Below are 27,604 nucleotides of genomic sequence, written 5' to 3' on the forward strand. Positions count from 1 at the left end.
CATGTTTTATATACAGCTAAGCAATTTCCTACTTTCCTCAGAACAGTCAGTGAGACCACATTTCACTTACTTTGGACCTGGTTTTTACTTCTAGCAACATGTTTAAGTCAATGGGCAAATGAGATGGCTGCATCATTAAGCAGAGCCAGGCTCCCATCCATGGACAAGCAGCTGCAACAACATACTGTACAGATGCCTTGTTTAACAATTCCAGCCACACCTTGGGAAAGAATCACAATAGAAATAATGACAAATTTGTACATGGTCTACATAACATCATACACATGCTGAGAAACTGCAGGAACTCTCTCATCCACTCTACAGTAAAGCATTGAAGTATTTAACATTAGCACACTATTCTTCATCTGCACAAAAAGTACAGAGGATTTGAAAGAGTGGGATACACAAGCACTATATCCAGGAGAAATCTTGCAAATACCTTGTGAATAAGATCCAGAATTTCTTGGTTGCTTTCTAAGATACAAAACTGAAATATGTGCCTCAACATGTCTTGCAGAATTGGAGTCAGCCATGTTGAAGAACTCTGAAACAAGGAAATCATATGACCAAGTATACTCCAATATGCATCACAGTAAGACATTAATAACTCTAATTCTTACCTGGTCTTGGGTAGACAACAGTGTGAATAATGTTTCCAGTGCTGCTTTTCGCACAGAAGATATTGTGTGGTGCAAGAATGGCCACACACGTGGGACCAAAACTGTCAGGGATTGCTGAATACTACAGGAGAGGGAGAGGCAGTGTCAGGGATAAAAACATACACACAGAGCTAAGTTCATTTTGTTTATTCTCATTTTATCCAAAAGAAGAAAATACTTTCTTTAAGAAAAGAAAGTATTTAACATACTTGGGGATTTTAAGTGAAGGATTAAATTACTACAGCTTACACACTTAAAATAGTTCCAGTTGGTATCCTTTTTTCAGGAAAATACTGATTTGGGTTTGTAAAACTGGTATAGAGAACTAGTCAATTTAAGCATGTATTTTTACCGTGTTTTTTCCCCAGATTATACTTGAGGCTTTGTTCAACTGTTTAGAAAAAAGGAGGAGCTGTTTCTGTTCTGAAGTTGCTGTTGGGCAGTTATGACTTTACCAATAATTTAAAACAAGCTTGCATCTTTTTTTGCAAGAACTGGCATATCAACTGATGCAACTGGCATACCAGCTGATTCAAGTAGTACATGCTGAATTGAAGACTACATTAGTAACAAAACTTAATTCCTTATTTTAGATTTGGGCAACCATCAGCTTCAGCAGTGCTAACCATATAGGATGAGAAAAACCAAATGTGTATAAGTATCTACCTTAAGTGCAGATACTGTGAGTTTACCATGTGTACTATGAAAAATGGACAAACTAAAGGAACTGCATCTTAGTATGTTAAGAGTCCCAAAGAGATAGCAACTAGGCAGCATCATCAACCAGACACAGAATTACTGGTTGTACTACTGATGTGAATTTATGTTTGTAGCTTATTTCAGAACTGTTCCAATAGTAAAGTTCTACAGGCTCATGAATGTTGTAATAAACAGTTTGGTCTCATCTGGAGTTTTGTCTGTTCCTTGTTAAAAAACAAGATGTTTGTGGGCAGGACCACCATGTGAGTGAAGCAAATATCATTTACTAAAACAACCAAGATAAATGGACAGAGACAGAAGGGGGGGAAAAGCCACATATAAACCATGTCTAGTACACTTCTTAATTCCTTTGTTGCATTTCACTAATGTCATCAAAATAGAAGCACTGTCATAGCCTGCACTTCATGGAAAAACCAGAGTAGAAATAAAATACTGAGTTACATTAATCATCTCCTTGGTACATGATTTGAAAGAAACTGGTAACTCCAATTTGACAGTAAGTGGACACTCAGACCTGTAATAATGAAGAAAAAATAACTGAAAAGTTACCTGCATTTGCGGACCTGAGGGTAAGTCAGAAGGGATGAAAGAAGGATCATGATACTGTTTGTGGAAGCTGTCAAGTCATCCAACTCCAGAAGTGCATCCCACAAGGTATTAAGAATAAAAGGCACCTACACAAATAAGCAGAGAAGGTTTATCATTTAAAAAAAAAGGCAAAACAACAAAAGCAGTGCTGCCTCTAACTATTGTTTTCTTTACTTAAACCAAAAGTGAACTTAAAACAGTTCAGTCACCTTCTGAGACTGAAGTTGGACCAGGCTTTCCACTACTGGCACTAAAGATGCTGCAGCAACAGCTCGGACATCATCATCCAGATCTTGCAGACCTTCAATTATTGCAGGCAACACTTTAGGCAATAAACTGTTGATCATGTCCTGCCAAAAAGATCAAAAGCATTTTTAAACCAAAAAAGCTTATAACGATACAATCAACTAAGATGCATTCTGTGTGTGTGAATGAACCTGACTGTTTCAAAGGGATGATACAGGTCCAACAGCGTAATCTAAGTATTTTAAGTTACCATTCATGAAATCAAACATAGGTTATACATGTAATGAACTGTTTATCAGCTCAGTTTTGGTATAAACAAAGCTCAGTGTCTACAGAATAATACCACAGACAGTCTCACCTTCTTGCAAGACTCTGCTCTGTTACCTCACATATGAGAATACCACCAAGACCAGGCAGGCATATCTCTATTTCTAATGTTTTCTGCAAGCACAGCTTGCACTATATACTTGCAGCATGGATATAGAAGTGCAGTCACACATCTCAACCCACATGACTGCACTGCAAGCAATCTTGCTTTATCACACCTAGCTACTGTTCATCCACATCCTCTACTTTGAGCAGAGATTTTTGATCCCAAGCTCTCTACAATTTGTCATGAGGGTTATTACCTGACGTACTGCCAAAGCATACTTTATTCCTAGGAGACCACCATGTCTCACTTCCCACTGCTCCTGTGTAAGCAGCTTCAGGAGAACATCCACAGTTTTATGAACACCAGTTTCGTTCATGTGTTTCAATACTACTCCCAAAGTCTGAGCACAAGTCTCACGCACTGGTGCCACCACCTAGGAAAAAGTAAACGATAAAACAGATACTTCTGCATGAAATTTGACTTTAAGAGAGATGACCAAACTGCTACACAAGGTGAAGTTCATGTATCAGCTACCTTTTAATAAGCATCTCTGAGCAGTTCTAACAGGCACATACAGCAGCACTACACAAGGCACAGCTAAGCTGCTGCAGTGTTATCTCCTGCAGAAGCCTGCTGATCTACCTGTTCATGCAAAGGTAACTTAAACTTACTTCATCTGAAACAAAGTCTCCAAATCTGTCTAGTGCAAACACACAAAGAAGTCTAATAACCAAGTCTTCTAGCCACTCCTGATGCTGCTGAATCATCTGTAAGAAGAGAAAAGTTTAACACCTTGACTGCACTTATCCATAAAGCATTTCTGATACACTTACTTTAGCTAAAATCTGTAAAAGACATGACAACTAATGCTCACATTGACTCAATTATTATAAACATCATAACCTGGATGTTTTCTTCTCTAAAAACAGTACTTTTATCAAAGGCTAGTGTCCTGCTTTCAGCTGGGACAGAGTTGGGTTTTTTCTCAGTAGCTGGTACAGTGCTGTGTTCTGGAGTCAGTGTAAGAATAACGGTGACACCACACTGAAGTTTTGGTTGCTGCTACATTACGCTGACCTAAGTCAGAGACTTCTGAATGTCTCATGCTCTGCCAGTGAGGAGGGCATACACAGCAGGTTTTGAAGCTAGCTGGAGTACACACACTTTCCATAAATAGTTAAGAAATGGTTTAAAGTATTTTATTATTGCAGATTGTGTTATTATTACCCACCCAGCCATCGCCATGGAACAAATACTACTCTACAGGGAAGCAAGGAGGGAGAAGTTTTTGCTTTCACTATTTACAAAGTATGCTGAATTACACTGATTTAGATCTCATTCTTCAACTCTCTAAGCCACAAGCTCTTCCAGCTGCTTCTACAGCAAGGGAGTCAGTAGGAATCTGGACGAAATCCACTACTAGTAAACAAGCTATTATTGTCAGGATATTTTTAAAAAATTGTCCTTTTAAGAAGGCCAATTTAATTCTTTTTCTCACAATAAAGAGAGCCGGTTAATAGAGTCCTCTTACTATTTAAGCAAGTAGAGTTAAATGGTCTGAGACACTACCAGAGCAACACAATTAACTTGTCAATTTTGTTTCAGTACAGTCTTACCAGGATTTGAAAACAGTATATTCTAATATGGAAGGTAATGTTTAATAACCTTATACACAATCAACATATTAATGGCTAATTATACAGTAGTACTGGGTTCTGCATAAGCCTTTTAAAAACAAACAATGTTTTGTCAGTGTACACAGTGATGTCATACAGATGATTCTGAACAGAGAAGTCTTTATATTATTCCCCCATATCACACACCTATTGCAAAGTAATTTAAGAAGTCTCTTTTCTAAGCTTCATTTAAGTAAAATATTAAGTCTACATGACTGGAAACTTACCTCCTCTAAAGAGCTGTCTCCCATTTTACCACCACTTTTACCATGAGCTTTAAGTATCTCTCTCAGTCCGGTACCTGCACCATGTCGAACCTAAGAAAGTGAAGCAAAAAGTCAATAAATAAAATATTAGGGGACAGAAGACAAAACCCATGCTGGAAAATTGAAATAATACTACTGTATTCTTAACAGAGATGTTTCAAGAGCTGCAGAACTAGCACTACTTAGACGTGTGGGAATTTTAAGATCAAACCATCTATTAAAATATTCACCTGTCCAAAAATCAACCTTCTTTACCCCAGGTATTTGCCAGCTTATGAACAGAAGCAATTAAGAACTGCTTCTATTTTCTAACACATTATGACATCTACAGCAACATAGCCAACATTTATTTACTTTTGACAACTAGTGCCATAGTGGCACTAGTTGTCAAAGAGAAGTTTGAAGATATTACTGTTTTTATTAAGTTTATAAGCTAAAGCAAATACATAGTATTATAATTTCAAGCACTTCATGTTTAATATTTTCTATCACTCTCTGTATCGCTTAAACAGAGTTTGGATCCTCACTGAGTATTCTGGAGTCTGCAAAACAAATTTCTGGGAATTACTATTCTGCATAACTTACAAACCTGCCTTGCTTGACTGGATTTTAGAAATAAGTGAACAAGCAATATGGGAAAGCAAATTATAGGCACTTGCATGCTCTCACCAAACTTGAACAGTTGAACACACTAGGAAGAGTTCTGGAAGTAAGAAAAGACCAGTAGAAATATGTGCTAAAGACACACCCGTTTCTGGGATTTCTGATACCTAACTGGACTCAAGAGATATGCAAAGCTGAAAAAGCAGAGTTTTGAACTGGGCTCTCATTGAGAGGCCATTACATAAGTTAGAAGAGAATTAACACTTTTTTTTAAGAACAGCTGAGATACATGCTTGTTGCTAGCAGAAAATGGTTGCATTACATTTCATGGCAGTAACAACTAGAACTGAGTACTTGGTAGCTCCTCCCTTCACCAGAACATCTTACATGAAATGCAAACATATATGACCCCTATGTACAGCTCAGTGCCTGCTGGTTAAAGCTATAAGCAAGCCAATAAAAAACCAGAGTCCAGTCTTAAAATCCTAATTGTTCATAAATCCAAGACAGATCATGGGCTAGGTTTTAAAAGTCAAAAGAAGGAGACTTTGATAGCTGATGTCTCAGCTTCTGCAAATACAAACCAGCAAGACACAGATGTATAAAGGCAATAGCAGTAGTAGGATTCATCCTGCCTGACTTCAGCTACCTGTGAGCGTGGCAAGCAGCCTGAAGTAGTCACCCAGGTGACCTCTAGACATTGCAAGATGCCAAAGAGCCACTTTAAACATACATTTTGAGGCAGGTTAGTCTGTTTTTCACCCAGAACACACTGAAATAATGATTCTGTATTGATCTACCTCCCCTATTAGGATACATGTGCCTTATATCAAATGTACTAAGAAAGCTATGAGAACATCTACATACCAGAAGACAAGTAGACCTGGCCTTCAACTGCAAACAGCCTGCTTTCAAATAAGGTGAGGCTTTTTAGCTCAGGTGCAGTGATGTGCCACACAAATATAATGATTCTTTTTCTGGGACCAAAATAATTGTTCTGGCTGCATATGATCTATCTCTGTTTCCAAGTTTGAGAGCAAGCTGGCTCTGCCCATACTGACATCACCGAGACTGTGCTACAGATACACATAAGCATGTTAGAGTTGCTGTTAATATTTAACCCTTCACAAGATCAACTCAAGAAAATGAAGTTAGTTGACAACAGTTATGTCCACCTTCTGCACAAGATGTTAGATCATTATCAGCTACTTCATGATTTATCTGAAATTTCTACCAAAGTTTGTGGACAATTGTATAAGGACTGAATAAAAAGGTGAGTAGAACCATTTTGAATCTTGAAAATAAATTGTCTAAGCAAGCAAACATATAGCTTTTGTAGTTATTAAAGGATTGATTCTCCTTCCTTTGCTACTAGCATAGCATTAGACAAACATACCACTGTTGCCAGCAACAGACTCATATAATATTCCTTAAAGTCTTTATGAACCCAAGTTTAATTGCTTTGTCTTTTAACTATAGATTGATGTGATTTTATTTTGCTTGAATTTCAACACTCCCATAGTTCTCACTTATATAATGATTACTTTTCATATCTTTCTCACTCTCCACAAGTATACATTACACATTTTCCATTCCCCTTTAAATGAGTCTAAAAAACACTTCAGTTTGCTAGAAGCAAATTTGTCTTGGCTATGTAATCTGTATGCATAAATGATTTAAATTTTGATATCTGGCAAAATTCTCTCAAGTTCTACACATACAACATCTGCATTTCTGTTGAAGCCCTTTTTAAGAAACCATTAGCTCCACCTTAAATTGTCCAAGTGTCTTACCTCCCAAGAAGGGTTAAAGAGATCATTGCACACCTCTTCACAAAAGCTTTCCAGAGGCCATTCATTTGCCTAAATCCATAAAAAATGAAGTATGAGATCGAAAAAGAGAAGAATCATGAACAAACACTTCTTATATTGTTGCCTGTGCATACTTCAATGGCATACAAAAAACTCCAAAAGCATAAGTACTTTTTTTCACTACTGGACAGAACTGAAAAAACAATCTTCCTCCGCAGCTCAGAAACTTCACTGATTAGTACTGGATCTCTTAAGAAGTTTATGAAGTTTCTGTTAACAGTGTAACCTCTTCTCTATGGGAATTAATTTTGATGCTCTGGAATTCACCTTTCCTTTAGAAACCATGCTAAAGAAGAAAATTAAGCAGAGTTTCTTATTCTATCCAGTGATCCTTTAAATTTATGAAGTTTGCCTTCAAAGAGCATAACAGGTAAGTCTCAGTTTGCAAACACACTACATGAATGAAATTGGGTCAATGAATTCAGCAATAAACAGCACCCTTTTCCAAACACGTTCTACCTTTTGAAAACCAAAGGATATGCACTATCTCAAAATTTTCTACAAGGAAACCGACATGGCTGTGGAAAGGAATTTTTACTACCATTAGTAAGTTCACATCATCACATACACAGAGCAACTGGAAGACATTTAAAAACCAGCAGCTATTCAGCCTGTAGTTATTAATACTTCAGATTAATTTTCCAACCATTTTTTATGCAAATAAAATTTTAATTACTGAACTATGTCTGGAAAGCTATTTTTGTAGGATACAGACTTCTCTAGATAGTCTTCTCAAATAAACTTCTATGCATCATTTATATTCTGGTTTAGCATTTCTTAATTTTTAGCTTTTCAGTCTGTTGAAACCAATAAAAAGTTTTTTCCAAGACTAAGGTAATTGTTTTAATCTTCAACTATTAAAGATAGAATCTAATTCTAAATTAAGCCTAATTAGAGTACAGCAAAGATTAAATAAAGATTAAATAAGCATTTAGATCAAATTATTTGTGGCTCACTGTAATCCTACCATGTAAGTGTTTAGCACAGTTTTCCAGTTTAATACCCAGGTCTGACACCTGTAGCCACCTACTCGTGTTAATTTGGGTCACAAACTGCTACCAAAGGATTAAATGTGTTTTCTTCCTCAATGCTGTAACAGTTAGAAGCTCACTTGCTTCATTATGTTAAAAGTAAGCTGGCCATGACATTCTTCATTCCACTTGCCTGAACGCTAAATGGACTAAACAAATTGGGCACATGAAGGAATTTTGTTTCAAATTACTTTGCTGAAAAACTGAATGATCTCTCCTGCTAACAGCAGAACAATACATCATACCTCTTCCTGAGCATTTTCTACCACTGTTTTTGAGTCTGTGGCAGGCTGGTTGATGACAACATTTGCAACTTTTCTTCTTTTTTCTTCTGGCTCCCCATCAGTGCTATCATTGCTGAGAAGGAGCAAGTACATGTTTATGAACTCAAGGTATGCTTTAAGGCAAGTAATTACATCTACAACTGATGTCTTCAGATACAATAAAGTATGGCAAGAACACAAAACAAAGAGGCTTAGCACTGTGAAATATGCAAGTTAGCTGAGTTTATATGTAAAACCAAAAAATGCAGTGAGGAGACAGTAGAACGCTGTCCCAAATTCACAATCTGTCTCAGATTTATCCAAGAAACCCAGCAATTCCTAAATAAGATCAAGAATTTTGTTCATCATTCATTATGAACACAGTAGATACAATAATGTGCCACTATAAACTACAGTGAAGAACACATCACACATCAGAAAACTGTATCCTAAATTTTCAGTTGTTCATTTTCTTAAAATCCCCTGTTTTCATGCATTATTCTCAAGCCATATTTAATAACCACACATTTCAGCTGTAGCATCCCATTATGTCAAGATGCCTCTGAAGCTGGGTCCTCAACAAAGCTCTCCTGGGAACAAGCACTGCATGCAAACTTTCCACCATCAGCACAATTAGCACATAAGAGATTTAAGATGCAAAGACTGTAGAAGTTTCTCAACAGATAAATCAAATCACAATCCCAGCTTAACAGAAATAAAAGGAAACCAGTTCACTATTATACCTCTTCTCATTAGCTTCCACTGCATCTCTGGATCTTTGCTTTGCAAATAGCTTAGCCATTCTTTTGGCTTTATTCTTTTGTCTATTGCTCATACCAGCTCGAAATTCTGAGTCAATTAACTCAGCAGCCTGAAGAGTCTGAAAGAAAAGTCATTCATTGTCAATTCTTCTTATGATGGAAGTCCTGAAAAATTCTCAAACCCACAACGCTCTCAACTTCCCCAACCCTCCATTTCAAACATTTCAGCAGTTTGACATGAAATAATACTAACAAGCAACTATGGGATGTAAAAACTGAGGAAGCCAAAGCACATCACATTAGATGCCAATCATCTTACTTAAAACAGAAATACTGTAACCACAGAAGCTCAAATAAAGCAAACCCACTGTATTATTTCTTGCAGTCAAATAGCCCAAGGTTTTACCTACAGGTTGTTTGTTTACTAGTAAAACTGGAGAAGGAGAATAGTCCAAATCTTCATCATTGAACAGATCCTCAGTATTCATTCCAATTGCAGCACCCATATCTAAGCCAAGTTTCTTTTGCAGCAGTTTCCTCTGTCGTGCTATCCTCTCTTTAGGATCAATTTCACCTTAAAAAGGGATTGGAAAAGAAGATGTGTCAGATTTCCAACTGGATATTTTACTGATGACTTGCTCAATGTACATAACAAAGCCAAAATTTACAGGATTAAATTGCACTTGGCTAATATAATCTGCTAAGACAAATCACACTGATACCAGGAAGACCTCCTCTGCTACTGTAACTACACAAGTACTTCAACTGTGATTGAGCAAGGTTCATTTTGGAAATCAACAAATGCCACCTCAAGAATGTCTGATGTTTCAACAATAACTATAGAACACCTAGGCTTCGGAAGCACCGACAATTGCATTAGAAATATGAGATTTTAGCACCCAAGTAGAATAAAACCTCCAAGCAACCCAAAACCTGCAGCTGGTAGGGCTGTCAGACTTCACTTCACATGCACAGTACAGAAACCAGTCAGAAGGAGTTGTTGTTTTGGTTTGTTGGTGTTGTGGTGGGATTTTTTTTTCAATTACCAGCACAAACTTTTAAGTAGATGACCAATATTGATACAATTCTGGGGTGTACACCAGGTTGAGTAGTAACTAGTAGTTAATATTGTGTATACCAGTAAGTTTGTTAAACTGCATTTAACTGACAAGCAAAGACAAGCAACTTCCATTCTTTAAAAAATATTTTTGCTTTCTAACATCATCTCAGGAATAATTATCAAAGACTGCTAATTCTAAGGATTAAGTTACATTATGTCCATTTATGTTGTCTACTTACTTGAAAAGGGAAGTTGCCACAGAACACAGAAGAGAAAGCAGACTGTACATTTTCTCATGAATAAAAAAAGCAGCAACTAAGGATTTTTGTTTCATTTTCTTATTTTTTTATATTGTATTTCTTATTTATTTTCACATAAACTTCAAGGATGAAATCATGTGACATTGGAATAAATATCAGGCTTCTATGAACTGAAGTGTTGGGTTTCATTAGACAAGGTGGAACTCGTACACCACTTTATTAATCTAGCTTAAAAGATGGCAAGCAATAAATTAGCAACCTGCCTGAAGAGACAGGACACTGCTCAAGTTTCAGCAGCCACATGCTCTGCTTCTTGCTGAGCTACTGATCTTCTGAGTACCCTGCACAGAACCCATCACACACAGGGAACAAAGGAATCAGGGCTACACAGTCAGATTCTTATCAAAAGCATCACTTAATTTGGTGCAGAAACTGGTAGATGGCCCAGAACTAAGAACAGGGAAGTACAGTAATAGCAAAAAATAGCTTAGATTAAAATAATTCAGTGCCATTACACTGACAAACCAACTCTCGGCTAAAAAAATTACAGAAAAATGTTAGACAAGTCACTTGAAACAAAAAAACATCACACAGGCACTGGTATTTGATCTTCCAACTTTGTCAGTCTTATCACAGTATTTTTCATGCAGTCTTTCTATACTTGAAACCTTCAAGCTTTTAAATAAGCCACATCCTACTTTTGTATGTGGGAACACTGTTCAGGTAAAGAACAAGCAGTGAAGTGCCTGCCCCTTCTAAAAATGTCTACAGAAATCTCTGATGCTTTTTCAGGTTTCCACCCCTTCTTCCCCACAGTATTACTGTATACACAGTAATACTGCTATGGCAAAAACCTAAACAAACAATACATCCCTCCTAAAAAACTGTGTTACTTGAGGAAGAAAATGCAAACCACACATTGGGGAATAGGTTCTGCCATTATTTCCTGACATTCTGAGAATCCATGAGTGGCTAGAGTCATAATGCTGCCACAACAAACTTTTTCAAATCACTAAGTTTTCTTGTCTGCAAGTAAAATCTAGATACCTGATTTATCATCTTGGACTTCAAACTCTGCCCCAGCAGATCCAAGAAGAGATGCACCATGTTTCAACAAGCGACAGATATCAAATCTGTCAAAGCGCAACCGGTCTGTGGAAGGTGAATCTTCATTGGGACTTTCCGAGCCTGGTTCTAGGTAGGAAATAAAAATAATATTAAGGACAACATGATGAAATTTTTGTTCAAAATTCTGGCAGAAGATAAAGGAAAAACAAGATATCTCTCCTCCAAAGAATCAGCAGACATACAGCATTTTAATTCAAAGTATAAAGGCTACATTTTCACAAAGACAGACTGAAATAGGTCACTAAATGTACCTGAAGAGAAAAAAAAAAAATGTTTTTCCCTTGATAAATTTAGCTTTTAAAAATCTTGGACAATGACCTACAGGCCTTCTCTGCACACACAGGGACAGCTTACAGTTTTGAACTGCACACAGCTCACAAACAGTATCACAAACACACCAACACTGCTGTGTGTCCCTACCAGCCAAGCATCCAAAGCTGGGAAGCTAGAGAGTGCCTAAACAGGTGTGGGAGAAAGGGCTGCTGATGCCTAGCTGTGAGCGCTTCTCAAACAGTACCTTTTTCTTAAACACACAATCTTTGCAATTTCATTAATCTGATAGGCAGAGGTGCCAGAACTGGACAATGCATTTAAAAGGGTGCTGTACTCTAAGACTAACAGGTTACCCAACTTCCATGTACAAAAGGCAGGCCAGAAGTAATCCCTGAACTAGACAAGTGAAATGAACTTCTCTCCTTGGTAAGACAGAGCAGACAATAGCAAAATCCCCACCTGTGGTAGAAGAGGTTGAAACTAGATGATCTTTAAGGTTTTTTCCAATTCAAACTATTCTATGATTCTATAACCAATTGATTAAGCATATGGATAAATATTATTCACTGGGAAAGAGAATTGCTCTGGAAAAAACCACCTTTTAATAACCTGATTATCAATGTCCTTAAAGAGCTGCCACAAGTGGATAGAGGGCATCCAGTGAACATAATATATTTAAAAGCTTTTGGCAAGGATTCATGTGAAAGAATAAATCAAAAGAACCAAGTTAGCACAGAGCTGGGGAGAACATCCTTTTACAAACTGAAAGGTAAAAATTAGTTCTGGAGTCCTCTGGGGCACCAATCCTTTCACTGATGGAAAAGACATTCACTAATGCACTCTTCTCCAAGCACACAGGTGACACCAAACTCTTTTGGGTAGCCTAAAGTCACAATGGCACTAAGGAATCCAAGGAAGACTCTCAGAACAGACTAATGGGCAAATAAGTACACAAGGTGTAAAATGAATAACCTAAACCATGCCTACACAACACAGCATTCAATAACAATCTTGGAGGCATTTCTGACAGCTTTCTGTACTCATCTGTTTACTGAGCAGTGAAAGCCAGGGCAGACAACAAAGTCCTGGGTCTCGCCAGGAAGGACACTGATGGCAGGACAAAGCACATCATTTTGTCACTATGTGTAAATTTCAGTACTCTAGAGATGTAGGTAGACTGTGTGGAGTTCTGTGCATCTCATGAAGGACACAAGTAAGAGAAAGCACAGAGGAAAAAAGTTATCTAAAAGACAAAGCAGCTTGTGAAGAAAGATTGAAGAGAATGCAAACCTTCAATATGAAGAGCAGTTGCTGGAGGAGAGCAAATATGATGGTTTACAAAAATAAAGACAATGGACAAGGAAAACGCAGAACTTGCTTGTCAAATTCAAAGCCAACAGAACTGGGAGGCACCAAGTGAAACAAATATGAGATCACCTCAAACAGATGTGAGTTTCATTGATACTGTTTTAGGGTGTGTGTGTGTCTGTTTTTAAACAAGTCGGTGAATTTCTGGAATCTGCACCACAAAGCTGTGAACACAGACAGTACCAACGGATTTGAACAAAATCACTTAGTCCATAATTCAACAATTAAGGAAACTAACATCCCTAACACGATGATTTCAGATGAAAAGAAACAGAACAGTCTTGAGCAAACTGCCATCTCACCTTCCTCAGAAAGGTGCTCAGATTAAGGGAACAGAGAAGAAAAGAGTTTCTGCTAACTATCATGACAAAGTTGATTGGTTAAACATATTACCATTTTACTAGTTACTCCTTTTCTTTATAAAAGCTTTATGAGAGTACAAAGGACAAGAACAGGAATTCTGAAAGAAATAAAGGTCAGGAACATCTAAAGTCAAAGAGGTTTACTTACAGTCCTACTTCGCAGAATCATAGAATAGTCTGAGTTGGAAGGGACCCACAAGGATCATTGAGTGCAGCTCGTAAGTGAGTGGCCCAAACAGAGACTGAACCCCTGACCTTGGCATTATTAGCACCCTGCTCCAAACAACTTATGTGCAAATAAAAGTTTACGCTCATAAAAAACCAAATGACACAGCTGCCTTGAAAAGTCTCATATCACAGATGGTTTGCATAAGACAAACAATGAGTTATACACAATGAGTTTAAGGAGCACCTTGTTTTGATCTTGGAGTCGGATTCCACTCAGGTACATTTTTCACTATTGCTTCGACAGCCTGGCCAGCCGCAATACGAGTATCCCAATTCGTGCTTCTTAAATACACTAACACCTTGAAGGAGAGATTAATAACAAGTATTTGCTCAAAATGTACTTCCAAAACAATCCATCATTTGTTATGTTCTATTAAAACACAATTACTTCAATGCTATGACTTAATAAAACATTCAGAACAAAAATATAAAGGACAAAAAAACAAACCAAGAAATGCCACCAGCCTTCTCTATATTGCTCACTGCTTAGCAGAACACTTGCCAGAGTCAGACCTTAAGACTTTATAAGATATATTTAGTCCAATCAGTTAAACTGAAACTTTATTTCCTCCAGGTACTGAACAAGGCTTGAGACATGTTTTTATTTTTTGGGTTGGTTGGTTTGTTGCTGTCTTTTTCTATAAGGAAGTGTTCAAAATTGATTAACAGACCTTAAAACCCTGAAGTAATTTAACCCAAGAAGAGATACAACATGGGTCACTTGAAGCAATATATGGTCTTCTAAACTAATTCATCACTATGTCACACATCTGGAAAAACTATTTCTTTCTCTGAAAGCAGTTTGATATTCGTGATTCCTTGGCCACTCTGTTGATAGCATCAATTGTGGCAACAGCACCTGTTCCGTAAGAACAGAACTGAGGTCACTGAGCCATCCCCACCTGTCAGAGATGGACTATTTTTGGTGGTTTTACTAGACTTGGTCAGATTGAAGTCTCAAGCTAATGGAAAACTCTTCCCAATTTCCAGCCCTTTTAAAGACGTGCAGCCTCTTTTTTAATGTTTTATCACACAAGTAATAACCTTTAAAGGCAAGTGAAAAAAAATCTTTGTAAAGCAGCAGAGCTTCTCTTTATAGAACAAGCTCTGAACTTACAGCAAATGCTGAATATCAATACTAAGCGAATATGAATACTAAGCGAAACCTCACATAATCATTTCAGAAGCTGACAGAACAGTACCTTAAACAGAAGCAGCCCCAATTTTCTTCATTCTCTTACTTTTGAAAAACCCAAGACCACAATGTATTTTCTTCTTCCCACAGAAGCACATCCCTTTAAACTAGTTTGATTCTCACCATTCAAGTACTAGGGAAAAACATATGCTTACTTTAGATAAGAGATTATTCAGTTCATGAGGATGCAGTTTCACTACTTCCCCAAGTTGCTGTGCAGCTGCTTTTCTTGTTACAGGTGTTGTACCAGTGTCCAGTAAAATAAAGAGACGATCGAGCCTAAATGTGATTGACAAAAACCGAAAAGTTATGCTATTCATAGCTCAGTTGTCCATTTCTATTAATATTCCCCCACATTTTGCAGTTTATGTAACTCAAAGAGAAGATATGTCTGTCTGAAGACTGTCAGTTGGCAGAGTGAATAATGTACTATTTTTCTAACACTAAGCATAGCTGTTTTAAAAGCATATTTAATTTGGCAACAAAAAAAGTAACAGTAAGAAAGGCTAGTTTAAGAAATCTTCAGTCACAAGAAAAAAATTAATTGCTCCTGTCTTTGTTCTGTGATAGAACATTTTCAATCTTGAAACAAATATGTTGTGAGTGATCATCAAATTCTTTTTGATAGAAAAAGCAGAGGGCTCAGCTGCTCCTATTGCACATTATCACTTCTATTGACAACACAGCCTGTTATCTGCAACACCAAACTCTGCCTCTCCAGGATGACAAATTTTTACTTTTCACATCTTTTCCCCCTAATTACCTGGAATACACAAAACCAAACCTCTTGTGTTTACAGCTTGCAAGTCATCTGATGCTTCTGCTCTTCCCTCAAAATACAGGGATTTAACCAGCAGATCTGTTTCCACAGTAACTCTGTATTTAGTGAAAGACTCCAATCATCTATTTGTAGAACAATTCATTTCTTCCTTGTTTAGTTACTGAATGAGAAATAAAGTCTGTCTTTATGTATATATTCACGTAACAATCTAGATACTCAAATCCATGACTGGAGTTTCAAGTACTCATTATTCCCTTACTATCAGTGGTTGATCAGAGCTCTCTAATGAGTGCCAAGTTTATGCTTTAGTTATTGGGCAGTATGAGGTTATTACTGAGTATCAATCTAGAACCTGTTCACACAGTGCAATTAAAATAGTTTGTTCCAGCTTTCCACAAAAGTACTCCTCCAAGAACTGCAACAATACAAAACCAGACCTTGCACAGCAGTAAAGCTCACCTAGAACAGCCTGGCATAATAAAGATACAGGTATCCTGGACAACCTGTCTTCATAACCACACACCCTTGGTTTGAGCACACACAGGAAATAAATGCCTTGTCCCTGTTAGTCTGTTGCTACTAATTACATTTCATGTAAATTGCCTTTGACATTAGATCAAAAAATATAAAAAGAAAAAAAAACACCAAAACCTCTTTCCAACATCACTGGATTTTGTATGTTCTTTGGCATGCTTAAACTGCACTTAATCCTGAGTTTATCTTAATGTGTTCACAATACAATCGGAATTGCAGTGCAGGGCCAAGGTAATACCAAAACCCAAATACTCTCATAACTGGAGGTATTAGATTAAGTATTCATTAGATTTAAAATAATTATAACTTTTTAGACAATTCTGCTATCTGCCATCCCAGAAATAATTATCTTCCTACTACTAAAATAGGTGAGCTTTTTTCAATCTTTGTAGATTAAAACTAAAGTTTCAATTGCTATGATTCACTAGTTAGAAAGTTGTTTTAAAGTCCCAAAAATTAAACCCTAGATATATAAAACCAGCAATTTTGTGTGATCATACAATCAAGGAGAAAAAAGCTTTATAGATTCAAAACTTCTGAATCTCTGATAGTGGACTAGTCATGAGAAACATAGCAGGTACCTCATTAGCTGTCAGTATTTTTTCTCCTGTACTTTTGGCAGTAATAACCCAACCTGATTTGCAGCAGTCACTATTTTTCAATACAAAACACAGTGGCTTTGAGAACCACTGTTTGCTCTAACTTACCTGTTCTCACCCCTTTCATTCTTCTGCTCTCTGTGAAACTTTGGTGTTCCATACTCAGGTTTGCCATGTAGTACCACACGCTCCTTTAATTATCAAATTATCTTTTTTTATCTCAAAACCAAGCACCATGTGTAACTGTGACCACTTCCCCAGCTAGAACTCTTCATGAGTCAAAACAGGAGGAAACCACTAAGTCAGCCTACCCTCAAAAACTCAACCTGAATTCCAGACGTAGTTACAACACTACATCTCCACTCCTAAAACCCACAACTTTCTGAAGCTGTGTTACCTGCAAAATACAGCTTGTTTTCTTGGAGTTTTCCTTAACCCACAGTGTGCTTGGTTTGGAATTTGTTATTTTAAACTGTAATCTGCTTAACTTACACACAAACGCAAACCAAACAAAAAAAATCTTTCACTTCTCTGACATCACTACAGGAAGGTTTCAGCTTTCAACTGCAGCAAAATACATGGAAACAAGATTAGCAAACACAGCCAACATCTGACTAACAGTAGTGCTGGTCACACTAATCATTCTCTTTTCCTCCCGCAGAAGGATGCAAAACTCCCAAACTGATATTTTAGAGCTATTAAGATTTTCAAATTGAGTGTTGGTGTTGCTGCAGCAGAGTATGGCAGAGCCTGAATTCTGCAAGAGTTGGAAGGGGAGCACTGAAAAAGTTGTCTGTGATCAGCAGTGCTAGTTGGTTTATTTTTCAAATTAAAGCTTTCAGTCTGAGTTTCATTAAGAATGGAAAAAAACCCACTAAAAATTGCTAACTACTTAGTTTTGAGTACCTGCAGTTTAAAAAGGAAGTTTCGTAAGTTCTGACAAGGTTTTCATTTTCAGAACAAACTAGCAGCCTCTGAACAAGTTACTAAAGACAAAGAGAACCAAGTTTTCTAGTGGCACGTGGTTCTCTGCTTCTGATGCTAGACAGTGCTGTAAGCAGGGCACCACGTGTCTCACATCATTCCCAGAAGTGTGAAGCAGTGTGCTAGAGTGAGATGCTCTACAATTCAGATAAGGTTTTTAATTATTTTATTAAATCTGTCAACTCCATCAAAAAATTGTTCTAAGCCTATGGAAGACAAAAACAAACATCAGAAATACAAGGAATACTTTGGGGAAAAAATATTAAAACAAAAAATGTTTTTAAATTATTATGAAAAATAATTTTAAATTATTATGAAAATGTAAATACCAATGCATGCTAAAAATTAAAGATATCTCTAAAACTACTTCTGCTGCAATCAGAACTTAAAAATATCAAGTTCTTCACTTTTAATTCTTAAACAATGGTTCATATCCTTCTGTCATCCTCCAATACCATGTTAACTACTTCTCATCAACGGGACAGCAACCATACACACCTTTGATATGAACTCGTGCTGTGCGAGCTAGCACAAAGCACTACCTGGCTCAAAGAGATAATTTCTTCCTGTCACTTCAGAAATTCAAGATTTTTCTAGTCTCTGTTGAAGTGTATCAGCAAGACATAACTGAGAGCAACAACTCAAGGTTCTTATGATCAGCACTCCACTCAATTTTTTCTTCTAAGAAACACCTTTTACACTGGGCCCATTAGAAACAGACATCAATGCAGGTGCCTCAGAAGAAGCATCCACTATCATCTGAGATGCTTCACCCCCAGAAAGCCACCACACCTAGGTGGGGGCACTCCCCAGGTACCACAGTGATTCCATCTTCTGGTCACCAGTTTTGCACACTCAGCATTGAAGCAGGCTAGACATGACCCTCAGCCAGGCAAAGGAGGCAAATGCTGCAATGAATGACATGTTCTGTTCCTCATGCTGATCTGCAGATCTTTGCTGCTGCCCCAAATAGGGGGCTGATCTCCATTTGAAGGGGCAGTTGCCATACTATTTAAAGTGAACTTTATGGCACTCCTGAGGAAACAGGATGGCATGGATTTGAGAGCCCTTCAGCTCCAGAGGCACTACAAAGCTAGCAGCTGCATAATTAATGTCAGGATACAGGTGTAAGCTACAGTCTCTTCAAAATGCTTGCTAAAGAACATACCTGCAGCTGCATTGTATAAAGATCCCAACTGTCTCAGTGTAAGTGTTCTGGCTGGACTGGGTGCCCACAGGACTTCAGATTATGAAACTTTCCATTCGTTGCTTTCAGTGAGTGGAGGCTTAAAAGGAACAGTGACTTGATCACTGCTGCCCATGAAACAATCTGTTTGGACTTTTACGTCTCTGTGCCCCAGCATGTTAAACTGTCCTGAGAGTAACCTCTAATAGCAAAGGACATCTGGTATGAACACCTTGCAACTACCTCTGCATATCCTCCAAGCCATGAAAATTGTGTGACTACAAAAAACCCTCAGTGGCATAGTCCCTGGAACAGTAATGTCAAGCTCTGCCTAGAGCTCTGTGAAAAGCTGCTAGCTAGCACTTATCAGAAGGCAAGGGAATCCTCTTAGGAGTTGATATTTCCAACATGCAGAAAACTTCCTCCCAGGCACTCTTTCTTAATACAGAAATAGCCCGGACACCTTGAAAAACATCCCTAAATTAAACTTTAGACTTGACAAGGGTGAAATTCAACCTAAGTTCTAATGGGGAGTCTGACTTTTCTTGTTGACCTGACAGCCCTCTGCTGTCACTTCATCATTTGGTCAAATCCCAGCTTGGTCAGCTCTTAACACTCGCTCACATGAACAGTTAAGTAATCAAATAAGCAACTTTCAAATATAGAATCAGCCAGTAAGAGGAAAAAAAACCACTCAACAGAATTCAGAACAAGACCCAGAAGTGCAATGATACACAAAGAATGGATTGGGATTTTACTTCTCCTAGGTGTGCAAACAGCTATGAAGGTGGGACTGTGGACAATGAAGAAATCCTGTTTCCTACACAGCAGCTGAAGTAACATCTGGAATGAAACAACAGCTCCAAGACCACACCAGGTCACAGTACCATACACTGCATATGGAATCCAACCAAATGCTAAAATTAGTATAATTGATTCCATATGGACTATGTATTTCATGAATGACCTACAACTTCATGCTGTACAAGTTTTACTTGTTAACTATTACATATGTATCTGCAACTAACAATGCACTCCAAAATGGGACCAATTACATTACAAAACCTGGGAGAGAGAATTGCAAGTTGAAGCAGCTGTCAGGACAGACTAACACAAGATGTGTATCAGTAAGTTACAAAGTGAACACCTCAGTGACTATTCAAATTCCATCTGCTGGAGCAGGTTGGCGTTCTTATCAGCACACAATCCTGACTTTCAATTTTCAGTCCATTAGAAAAGTGTGTGTGAGAAACTGAGCTCTGTCTCATTTGGGCAGCAGGGCACATGCCAGCTCTGCTTCCCCCTTCCCATGGCTGCATCAGCCCTCCCACAAAGAGCATCACAGAAGGCAGTCCACTGTTCTGGTCCTCAAGTTAATCTCCACCAACAAGGGAAGAGTTACATTATTTTTTCCCCCGTTTGAGTCTGAACTCCCATAAGCACATTGGTTCTAGAACATCTATTCCAGTGCTTTGGGCACAGGCCTTTAAGCAGCAATGAACACATACTTGCTCAGGTTAACTCCTGCTTTTTATGCAAGAGCAGCCATGAAGTAATAGCTTCCACAGAAGCTAAAAGCTGAATTCTTCACAGAGAAAGTCTGTGACAACCTCAAAAAAATTTCTAAAAGGTATGCAGTGCACATAAGAGATTTTGGATGCAGTATTCAATTTGAAATGTTCCAACAGTAATGGTGCCAGCCAGTGCAGCCACTTGTTCTTGGGAAGTCACAGCCCCACACCTCAAAAGCTGAGAGCAATACGTGGGGCCTGCTTAGTTCACAAGAGCTTTACTCTCACAGTCTTTCGACATTATTTGTTTCAAAATAAAAACTAGGTTCCTAATCTACATATTACAAGTCATACACAAATTCAAGTAAACAAAACCACTGAAAACTCTAGAAAACAGTATTAATCTTACACAGATCAAATCAAGAATGGATTGCAAGAGCAGCAAATAATGCTCTCAATATTTCTGTAAGGAACTGTCTTGAATATACCCTGAAGAGGTTGACTTCAAGGTATTTCAGGGAGAACTTAAAGGATACACCAACTAAAATAAAATTGTTTACTCTTAATGTGCCTTACCAGACTCCTAATTTTGTTACATTTTAAAAGTACATTGGTTCTCCCTCATACTGCAAAGGCACTCAAAACAGGAGAAAGGCATTAACACCTTAGTGCTAGAATAACATGAGGCGCCTTTGAACACATTAAGAAACTGGAAAAAAGTTTTATTAGATACTGAAGGACTATCACCATTTTATTACCTACTGAAAATCTACCATCCTGAGTAATCTATGAGTTGTCATCCTCTTAGAAGTATTACTTTCCCTTCTGAAGTATCTCAAAAGATCACTGGTGAGCCACTGCAATTGTGCACTTGGATCATGCACTTTGTAGGAATGAAGCTAAACCACAACCTTTCACTTCCTTTTTTCTTTCTCAGTTCCACTATTAAAAACATTGGGATTTTTTTTATTAGCTATGCAAACATTATACCACTTCATCTGTAAGATAATGTTAAGTGACAGAAGCTAAGGCCTACCAAATGACACATTCACAGAAGGAATACCAACCTTCCCACCCACCTATCCCTGCTTCTGGAGGATGGTGTTCATCAGTCTCTCCAGCACAAACTACCAAAGAGATGAACATGTACAGTGCAAAGATTCTGCAACGTCTTCTGGGATGAGGGATCTACTGTTTCACTTTATGTCTGTTTTCTAGAGCATCAACACAAATGTTTTATAGAAGGAGGTCTTCAATCCATGTAACATAAAATGAAGAATTAAATACCAGACTTTTTTGTCAATAGGTTACAATTAGTTACAATCACTTTTAAGATAACCTTACTAATAGCAAAGCTGCAATTTCTCAATCTAATATGAAGGTATTTCAAAGCATTCACTATGGTTTTTTTTGGATCTCCCTCAACAGATTAGAGTTTTGAGAAAGGTTTTCAATTGACAAAAAAGCAAAAACTAAACTTTCTGGGAAAACAACCACCTGATAATTTATTGGTTTAAGAATGTAAAACTTCTCCAACTCTCACTTCCAAAAAAAGATATTTTTAAAATAGCTGCTCCAATATAGAACTACCCCTAATGAAATGATTGTTAATAGTAATGCTTGGTATGCAGTCCACAAGGTCTGTGGGCTTTTCAAAAAGATTTAGTCAAGCTCTTCCTCACTCTCCAAACTTGTATAAGTACAGAGGCATTCAACAATGAAATATTACAGTAGTCCATAAAAAAAAGTAACTGTAACTACCTAGAGGAAAAGTGGAATTAGAACAGATGATGGACCAACTAAACTGAACAAAAAATAGATATGTGGTTTATTACAAGTGCACAAACAATTATTTGTAATATGTCTGAAAGGCAAGGACCTTTGAAGTTCAATGTTCTGAAGTAAAAGGTGAAGAAAAGTATCTTTATTTACAAAAGCAGCACTGACACTGTATCGGTGTTCCTATGGTCCAGCAGCAGAAAGGAAACTCAACTTATCAGGAGCTGCTGTCTAACTTCAAAGGGAGAGAGACAGACAAAATTTACACATTATCACTTCTTTCAATTATATAAACATTGGTGCTCACCAGGAATAGCCAAGATGTTACAGCACTGTGAAACATGTATTCTTTTACCTAAGTTACACGTGAAGCTGAAACGACTCTGAACCGACTCACCAGTATTACAGCACCTCTACTGACGCTCAGTACCTTGTGCTCAGTTGTGCAACATTTGGATACTACAACTATCATCTGAAGCAATACAGAACAATAGTAACACACCAACTTTCAATGCTTCACACTGAATCTTAGAACGAGCCACATCTAGTTTTACTTTCAGTTCCCAAAAGGTGTTAAGTAAATCTCTGTACTGCTGCTTTCCACTAAAGCAGCCTTGGTAACTGAAATGGAAAGCAGCCTTTAGAGCAGCCACAGCCTCAGCACACAGTGAAAAGCTCAATCTTGATATTCCTGTTAGCCCCCATATCACATGTACATTAGCAAAGTTGGTTAAGCAGACTGACCAGGCCTAATGTAATTAGACAACTCCTCTACACGATGACTTATTTTAATGTACACGGTAATCTTGTTACAGCAATCCTCACTACTTCCACGTTCTTATGGACAGATTTGGGGGATGAGAAAAAGCCACAACAAACATATAACAAGTTGATAAAAAAATAAGAGTAGAATAAAACAAAGGGATACTTTGTAGAAACTACAAAGCTTAAAATAAAACACCTGCTACTAGAAGTCCCTAAAAGGTGCATTGCTGCCATTATTTTTGATGAAGAATGGGTTTCCATTATAAATGTGCACACCTTTACCTTGCTACATAGAATCACAAACTTATTCACACAGAGCTACTGAAACAGAATTTACTTTTGTGATAGCACTTTGGAAGTACAGATACTCTAACACGTGACTTGGAGCTAATCTATCACAAGCTTAATTTGGATTTATAGTTTCCTTTCAATTATCCTGTTCGGAAGCTTAACCCGCCCGTTTCACACACACACACAAAAAAAAAAAAGAAAGGAAAAAAAAAAAGAAAAACAACCCCAGGAATTTGTGCTCAGCATTTTTTACAACACAGCGCTGTTAAGACACACCTCTGTATCTGTGAATGCTTTAAACGCTGGCACACCCCAGAGCACATGTGTGCAAGCAGATACTGCCCAACATTTTGAGGCAGAGCCAGAATCCACGGATCACTTTTCTCCATGAAAGCCTGTTTTATTTTGGTTACTTTACAACTGAGGGCTCTGAAACGCAAAAACAGTTCCTTGCCAGTTTTTGGGATTCAATATGCTAATTTCCTACTCCCTAGCAGTTTAGCCACCCTAGGAAAGACTGGCCAACAAAACGAAGGTGTCGAATTCAGGAGGAAGCCCGAGACGCCCCAGGCAGAGCCCCTGCGGGCCGAGGGAGGAGGGGGCACGAGAGTCATGGCAGGCCAGGATACAAACCCAGGCTCCAGAGCACAGAGCCATCCCCAGACACCGGCGGGGCGGCCTTGGCGAGGTCTCGGCGGGCTCCCGAAGCCAAAGGAGACGGAACGCGGGCACCTCTCCACCCCCCCCCGCACGAGGCCACACGGAGAGCCGGGAGTGCCGGGTCGCCGCTGTCGGCCCTACTTCCCCCATTCTTCCCAGCTCCCACCGACCTGGAGACGGCCATGGCCGCCCGGAGCCGGGCCGGGCTGACGGCGGGAGGCGGGACGGGGGGGCTGGGGTGCTGCCCCGGCGGAGGGCGCTGGGCCTCGCTCGGGCCTGGGGCGCCGCACCCGGCCTCGGCCCCGCCGGCGATCCGCGGGCAGCGGCTGAGCGCGGCAGAGGCCGGCGGCGGTCGGAGTGTCGCTCCCCCGGGCGGGGCGGCGGCGGCGTGGGCGGCAGCGGCGAAGGACCCTCGGAGCGCGGGTTAAAGCCTCGATTCCCCCATCACCGGGGCGAAGCCCAATGCCTGGTTTTATATGAGCAGCCATCTTGTATTTATTCCCTTCCTCCATGAGAGCCGCTTCCTGATTGGCAAGAGCGCCCAGCCGCAGCCAATGGCGGGAGCGCTTCTAAGAGCAAGGAGGGCGGGAGCGCGCAGCGCCCGCACTGAGCAGGATCGGCCATGGCGCCCGCCGGGCCGGCTGGGGGGGCGCTGGCTGGTGCCGGCGCGTTCCATCTGCAGGGCGATGGAGGGGGGCGAACTCAAAGGAGAGCACCCCAATCCCGAACCCCGAGGGGAGAACAGGACTCGAGAACGCGGAGTAAACGCTTTCCCTTCCATGTCCACTGGGTGGTGGCCCTTCTGCCCCACCAACAGGGCGGGACAGCGCGGTCGGTATTCGCCGAACCAACGCTGTACCTCCCTCTTGCCGAGGTCCGCCGTCCATCAGCCATGCCCGGTGCTGCGGCGCGAAGTCGTTGCCGGTGGGACTACAATTCCCGGCATGCCCTGCACTGTGGCCGGGCTCGGTCGCGCGGCCCCACCGCCCTTGCGGGCGGGCGGGCGCCGCTGTGGAGCCCCAGCAGTGAGGGGCGGCTGTGGTACTGCGGCTGGTACCGCAGAGGGGCCATGGCACACGAGGGTGGCAACACCCCAGGGTTATTAAGCGTCGCCGGCCAAGCCAGGCAACGACGGGACGGCTGGTCCGGCTCTGTGAGGGGCCACGTTCTTTCCCGCTCTCTGCCGTCGCCCCCGCTGGGACAGCGGCCCGTCCTCCCTCCCAGCCCGGCGAGCCCCGGGCGATGCTGAAGGATCCTGGAATCCCGCCCGGCAGTGCCCCTTGTTCCCGGCAGGCACACCAGGCTCCCAAGTGCTTGCTATCAGCTTCCATCAGATCCAGATTAAGAAATTAGCCTTCGACTAATCATTTAAATTAATGGTCCCAGACTGGTACATAAAGTTAGCTGACGCAGGTAACCTTTCATGTGATAAGTTGGAAACAAAGTAATAGATTTTTTTTTCTTCCTGTGATGGCATAAACTTGGATAAACACATGAATTTGCATAGTGCTGTGTGATAAAGTTTTCCTCTGAAGCCCATTGTGCTGTGCGTGTTTCACACCCAAACCTTCTCCAGAGATTTCTGCTCACCCAGCCTTTCTGGTTGGTCTCCCTCTCCCCAGAGAGTTCACTCTTCATGTATGGGCTCACTCATTCCGTTCCCACGAGCACATATTCCAAACAGACATTCTAATGCTGTGTGCACTATCACTGTCTGACTGTTCTGTCAGGACATTGGGATAATGCTTTAATCTGCCCTTCTCCATGCAGGTCCAGCCTAGACTTCAGCCTCTCCTAAAGTATGCTCAGGGTGCTGCTTTCCTGCCTTGTCTCTTCTGTCCTTTGGTGGGAGCATGGTGGCAGCTGGAAACTGGCATTGAAGTGGCCCCAAACACTGGCAATGAGAGTCAGCCTGAGGCCTCTGAGCACAGAGTGTGGCCAGAGCAAAGCACAGACCTGTTTTGCAGAGGTGGACGTGGGTTTTGTCACACTGCTATGCTCAATGACCCAGGTAATGCCCTTTGCTTGTCATGGTTCTGATGCAGTAACTACCTTCAAATAACTCAATATACCTTCTGTAGCTGAATACACACAAAAAGTACAGTGGATTTAGCTGGAGGCCAAGGGCCTCTCACCAGAGTACTCCATAAACTCCCCACACCTTCCTTTCTGCCATGCCATACCCTCGTTGCAGGTGCACCTGCCTGGGTCCCTGCCCATGATCCCAGGCACATGCCTGCCCCTGTTCTCTGTGTGTACATGTTTGATTTAGCTGTGTATGGGAGGGAAGCAGGGAATTGGGGCAGGGAGTAGCAAGGAACAGACTGAGGGTGGAGATATTTTCCTGGTATGTTTGATGCTGTTGACATGGATGTATAGCAAACATCCCTGATAGTATATCCGTGTTTGTTTAGCCAGGAATCAGCAGCCATCCTGTCATCTGTGGCTGTTATTGAAATGATCCTCAGGTGATGTTTCCAATTCTAACATCCTATTTCCTCTAAGGTTCTTTAGAAACAGTTTTAATAGCAGTCAAGGCAGAGGGCACATCAAACATGAAATGAAGTTTGTTTTGAACAGCTCCTACCTGATAAAAATAAATGCAGGGAAGATATTGGTGGTGGGTCACGTGCTCTGAGTACTTACTGAAATTATGATAAACTGCACTTCCAGCAAAACAATCTGCAAAAGACAGAAAGAATGATCTGTTATAGCAGGCAATCTGGACAAACACAATTCATTCAAGTATCACATCATATATATTTGTATTTTGATGTGACATTTATGTAAAGCACATCATTACTTAACTATTCACTTGTATCTTCTCCTCAATCCTTTCCCTACACCCTATGAAAACTAATTCTTCTTTGTCCATGCATCTGTTCAGTGCCTCTCTAAGTCACACCAGTTTTGTTTGCAATTTTTTTTGACCTATTTTTCAAGGAGTACCTACACATTTCCTTCCCTCTTCTGTTAAAAGAATTCCCCCTGAAAATCTGTTGTGTGCCAGTACACTCTCTCCAACCTGCTCCTAAATTAAATAAAACTCAGTAATTTCACTCCTTTGGTATGTTTTAATCAGTACTTCCTGCATTCATCTCAACCGTTTTTATTTTGCTTTCTTCCTCCTGCCAGCTGTGTTCACCTGCAGACTCTCATTGCTTGGGCTGCAGATTCCCAGTGACAGCAGCTCGGGTATGGGCCCTGTTGGCTGCCAGAGCCCAGGCAGAAAGAGGTGCAGCCTCCAAGAGCTCCAGCTGTGCAAATAGCAGATGACAGAGGCACTGTTTTTCAGGTGGAATCCCCCTGATTAGACCTGACATAACATAATCTTTTGCATGTTCTGGAATTTTAGAAGACTAACTTCCATTTAGTTTTTTGTGTCCTGAAGGTTTGTAGATTTGTGTTGCTCAGGATCACACCAGCCTCTCTGTAGTGGTAAGTATAACATTTGCTGCCTTCTGGTCTGATAAAAAAAATTATTTTCATAATAAAATATGAAATGTATGTATCTTTGTGTGTATCTTTGCATGTATCTTTGTGTCTATGTTATTTGATTTCCAAATTCCCTTGGAAATCTTGT

General features: G+C 39.8%; 2 protein-coding genes across 2 annotated transcripts in view; one reads left to right on the top strand and one right to left on the bottom strand.

Moving 5' to 3' along the window:
• The window catches only part of BTAF1 (B-TFIID TATA-box binding protein associated factor 1), a 41,938-nt gene extending 17,442 nt beyond the window's left edge, over positions 1–24,496 (bottom strand). The window contains exons 1-16 of the mRNA XM_005481204.4: positions 24,192–24,496; positions 15,087–15,210; positions 13,921–14,035; positions 11,425–11,571; positions 9,468–9,631; positions 9,040–9,176; positions 8,279–8,390; positions 6,925–6,993; positions 4,490–4,579; positions 3,258–3,353; positions 2,843–3,019; positions 2,177–2,317; positions 1,929–2,053; positions 621–741; positions 440–544; positions 71–220 (exon numbers count right to left, since the gene is read on the bottom strand). Of these exons, the coding sequence (XP_005481261.2) occupies positions 71–220; positions 440–544; positions 621–741; positions 1,929–2,053; positions 2,177–2,317; positions 2,843–3,019; positions 3,258–3,353; positions 4,490–4,579; positions 6,925–6,993; positions 8,279–8,390; positions 9,040–9,176; positions 9,468–9,631; positions 11,425–11,571; positions 13,921–14,035; positions 15,087–15,210; positions 24,192–24,205 (1,887 nt within the window). The 5' untranslated portion in view covers positions 24,206–24,496. The remainder of the gene's footprint in view (positions 1–70; positions 221–439; positions 545–620; positions 742–1,928; positions 2,054–2,176; positions 2,318–2,842; positions 3,020–3,257; positions 3,354–4,489; positions 4,580–6,924; positions 6,994–8,278; positions 8,391–9,039; positions 9,177–9,467; positions 9,632–11,424; positions 11,572–13,920; positions 14,036–15,086; positions 15,211–24,191) is intronic.
• A 20-nt stretch (positions 24,497–24,516) lies between these two features.
• On the top strand, positions 24,517–27,493 carry LOC141729688 (uncharacterized). The gene is made up of 3 exons (XM_074545014.1): positions 24,517–25,434; positions 25,792–26,032; positions 27,157–27,493. Exon 1 carries the CDS (start codon positions 24,644–24,646, stop codon positions 25,268–25,270), a length of 627 nt encoding a protein of 208 aa, XP_074401115.1. The 5' UTR covers positions 24,517–24,643; the 3' UTR covers positions 25,271–25,434; positions 25,792–26,032; positions 27,157–27,493.
• Positions 27,494–27,604: the final 111 nt, after the last annotated feature.

The sequence above is a fragment of the Zonotrichia albicollis genome, chromosome 7 (genome assembly GCF_047830755.1).
Source record: "Zonotrichia albicollis isolate bZonAlb1 chromosome 7, bZonAlb1.hap1, whole genome shotgun sequence".
NCBI classification, from domain to species: Eukaryota; Metazoa; Chordata; class Aves; order Passeriformes; family Passerellidae; genus Zonotrichia; species Zonotrichia albicollis.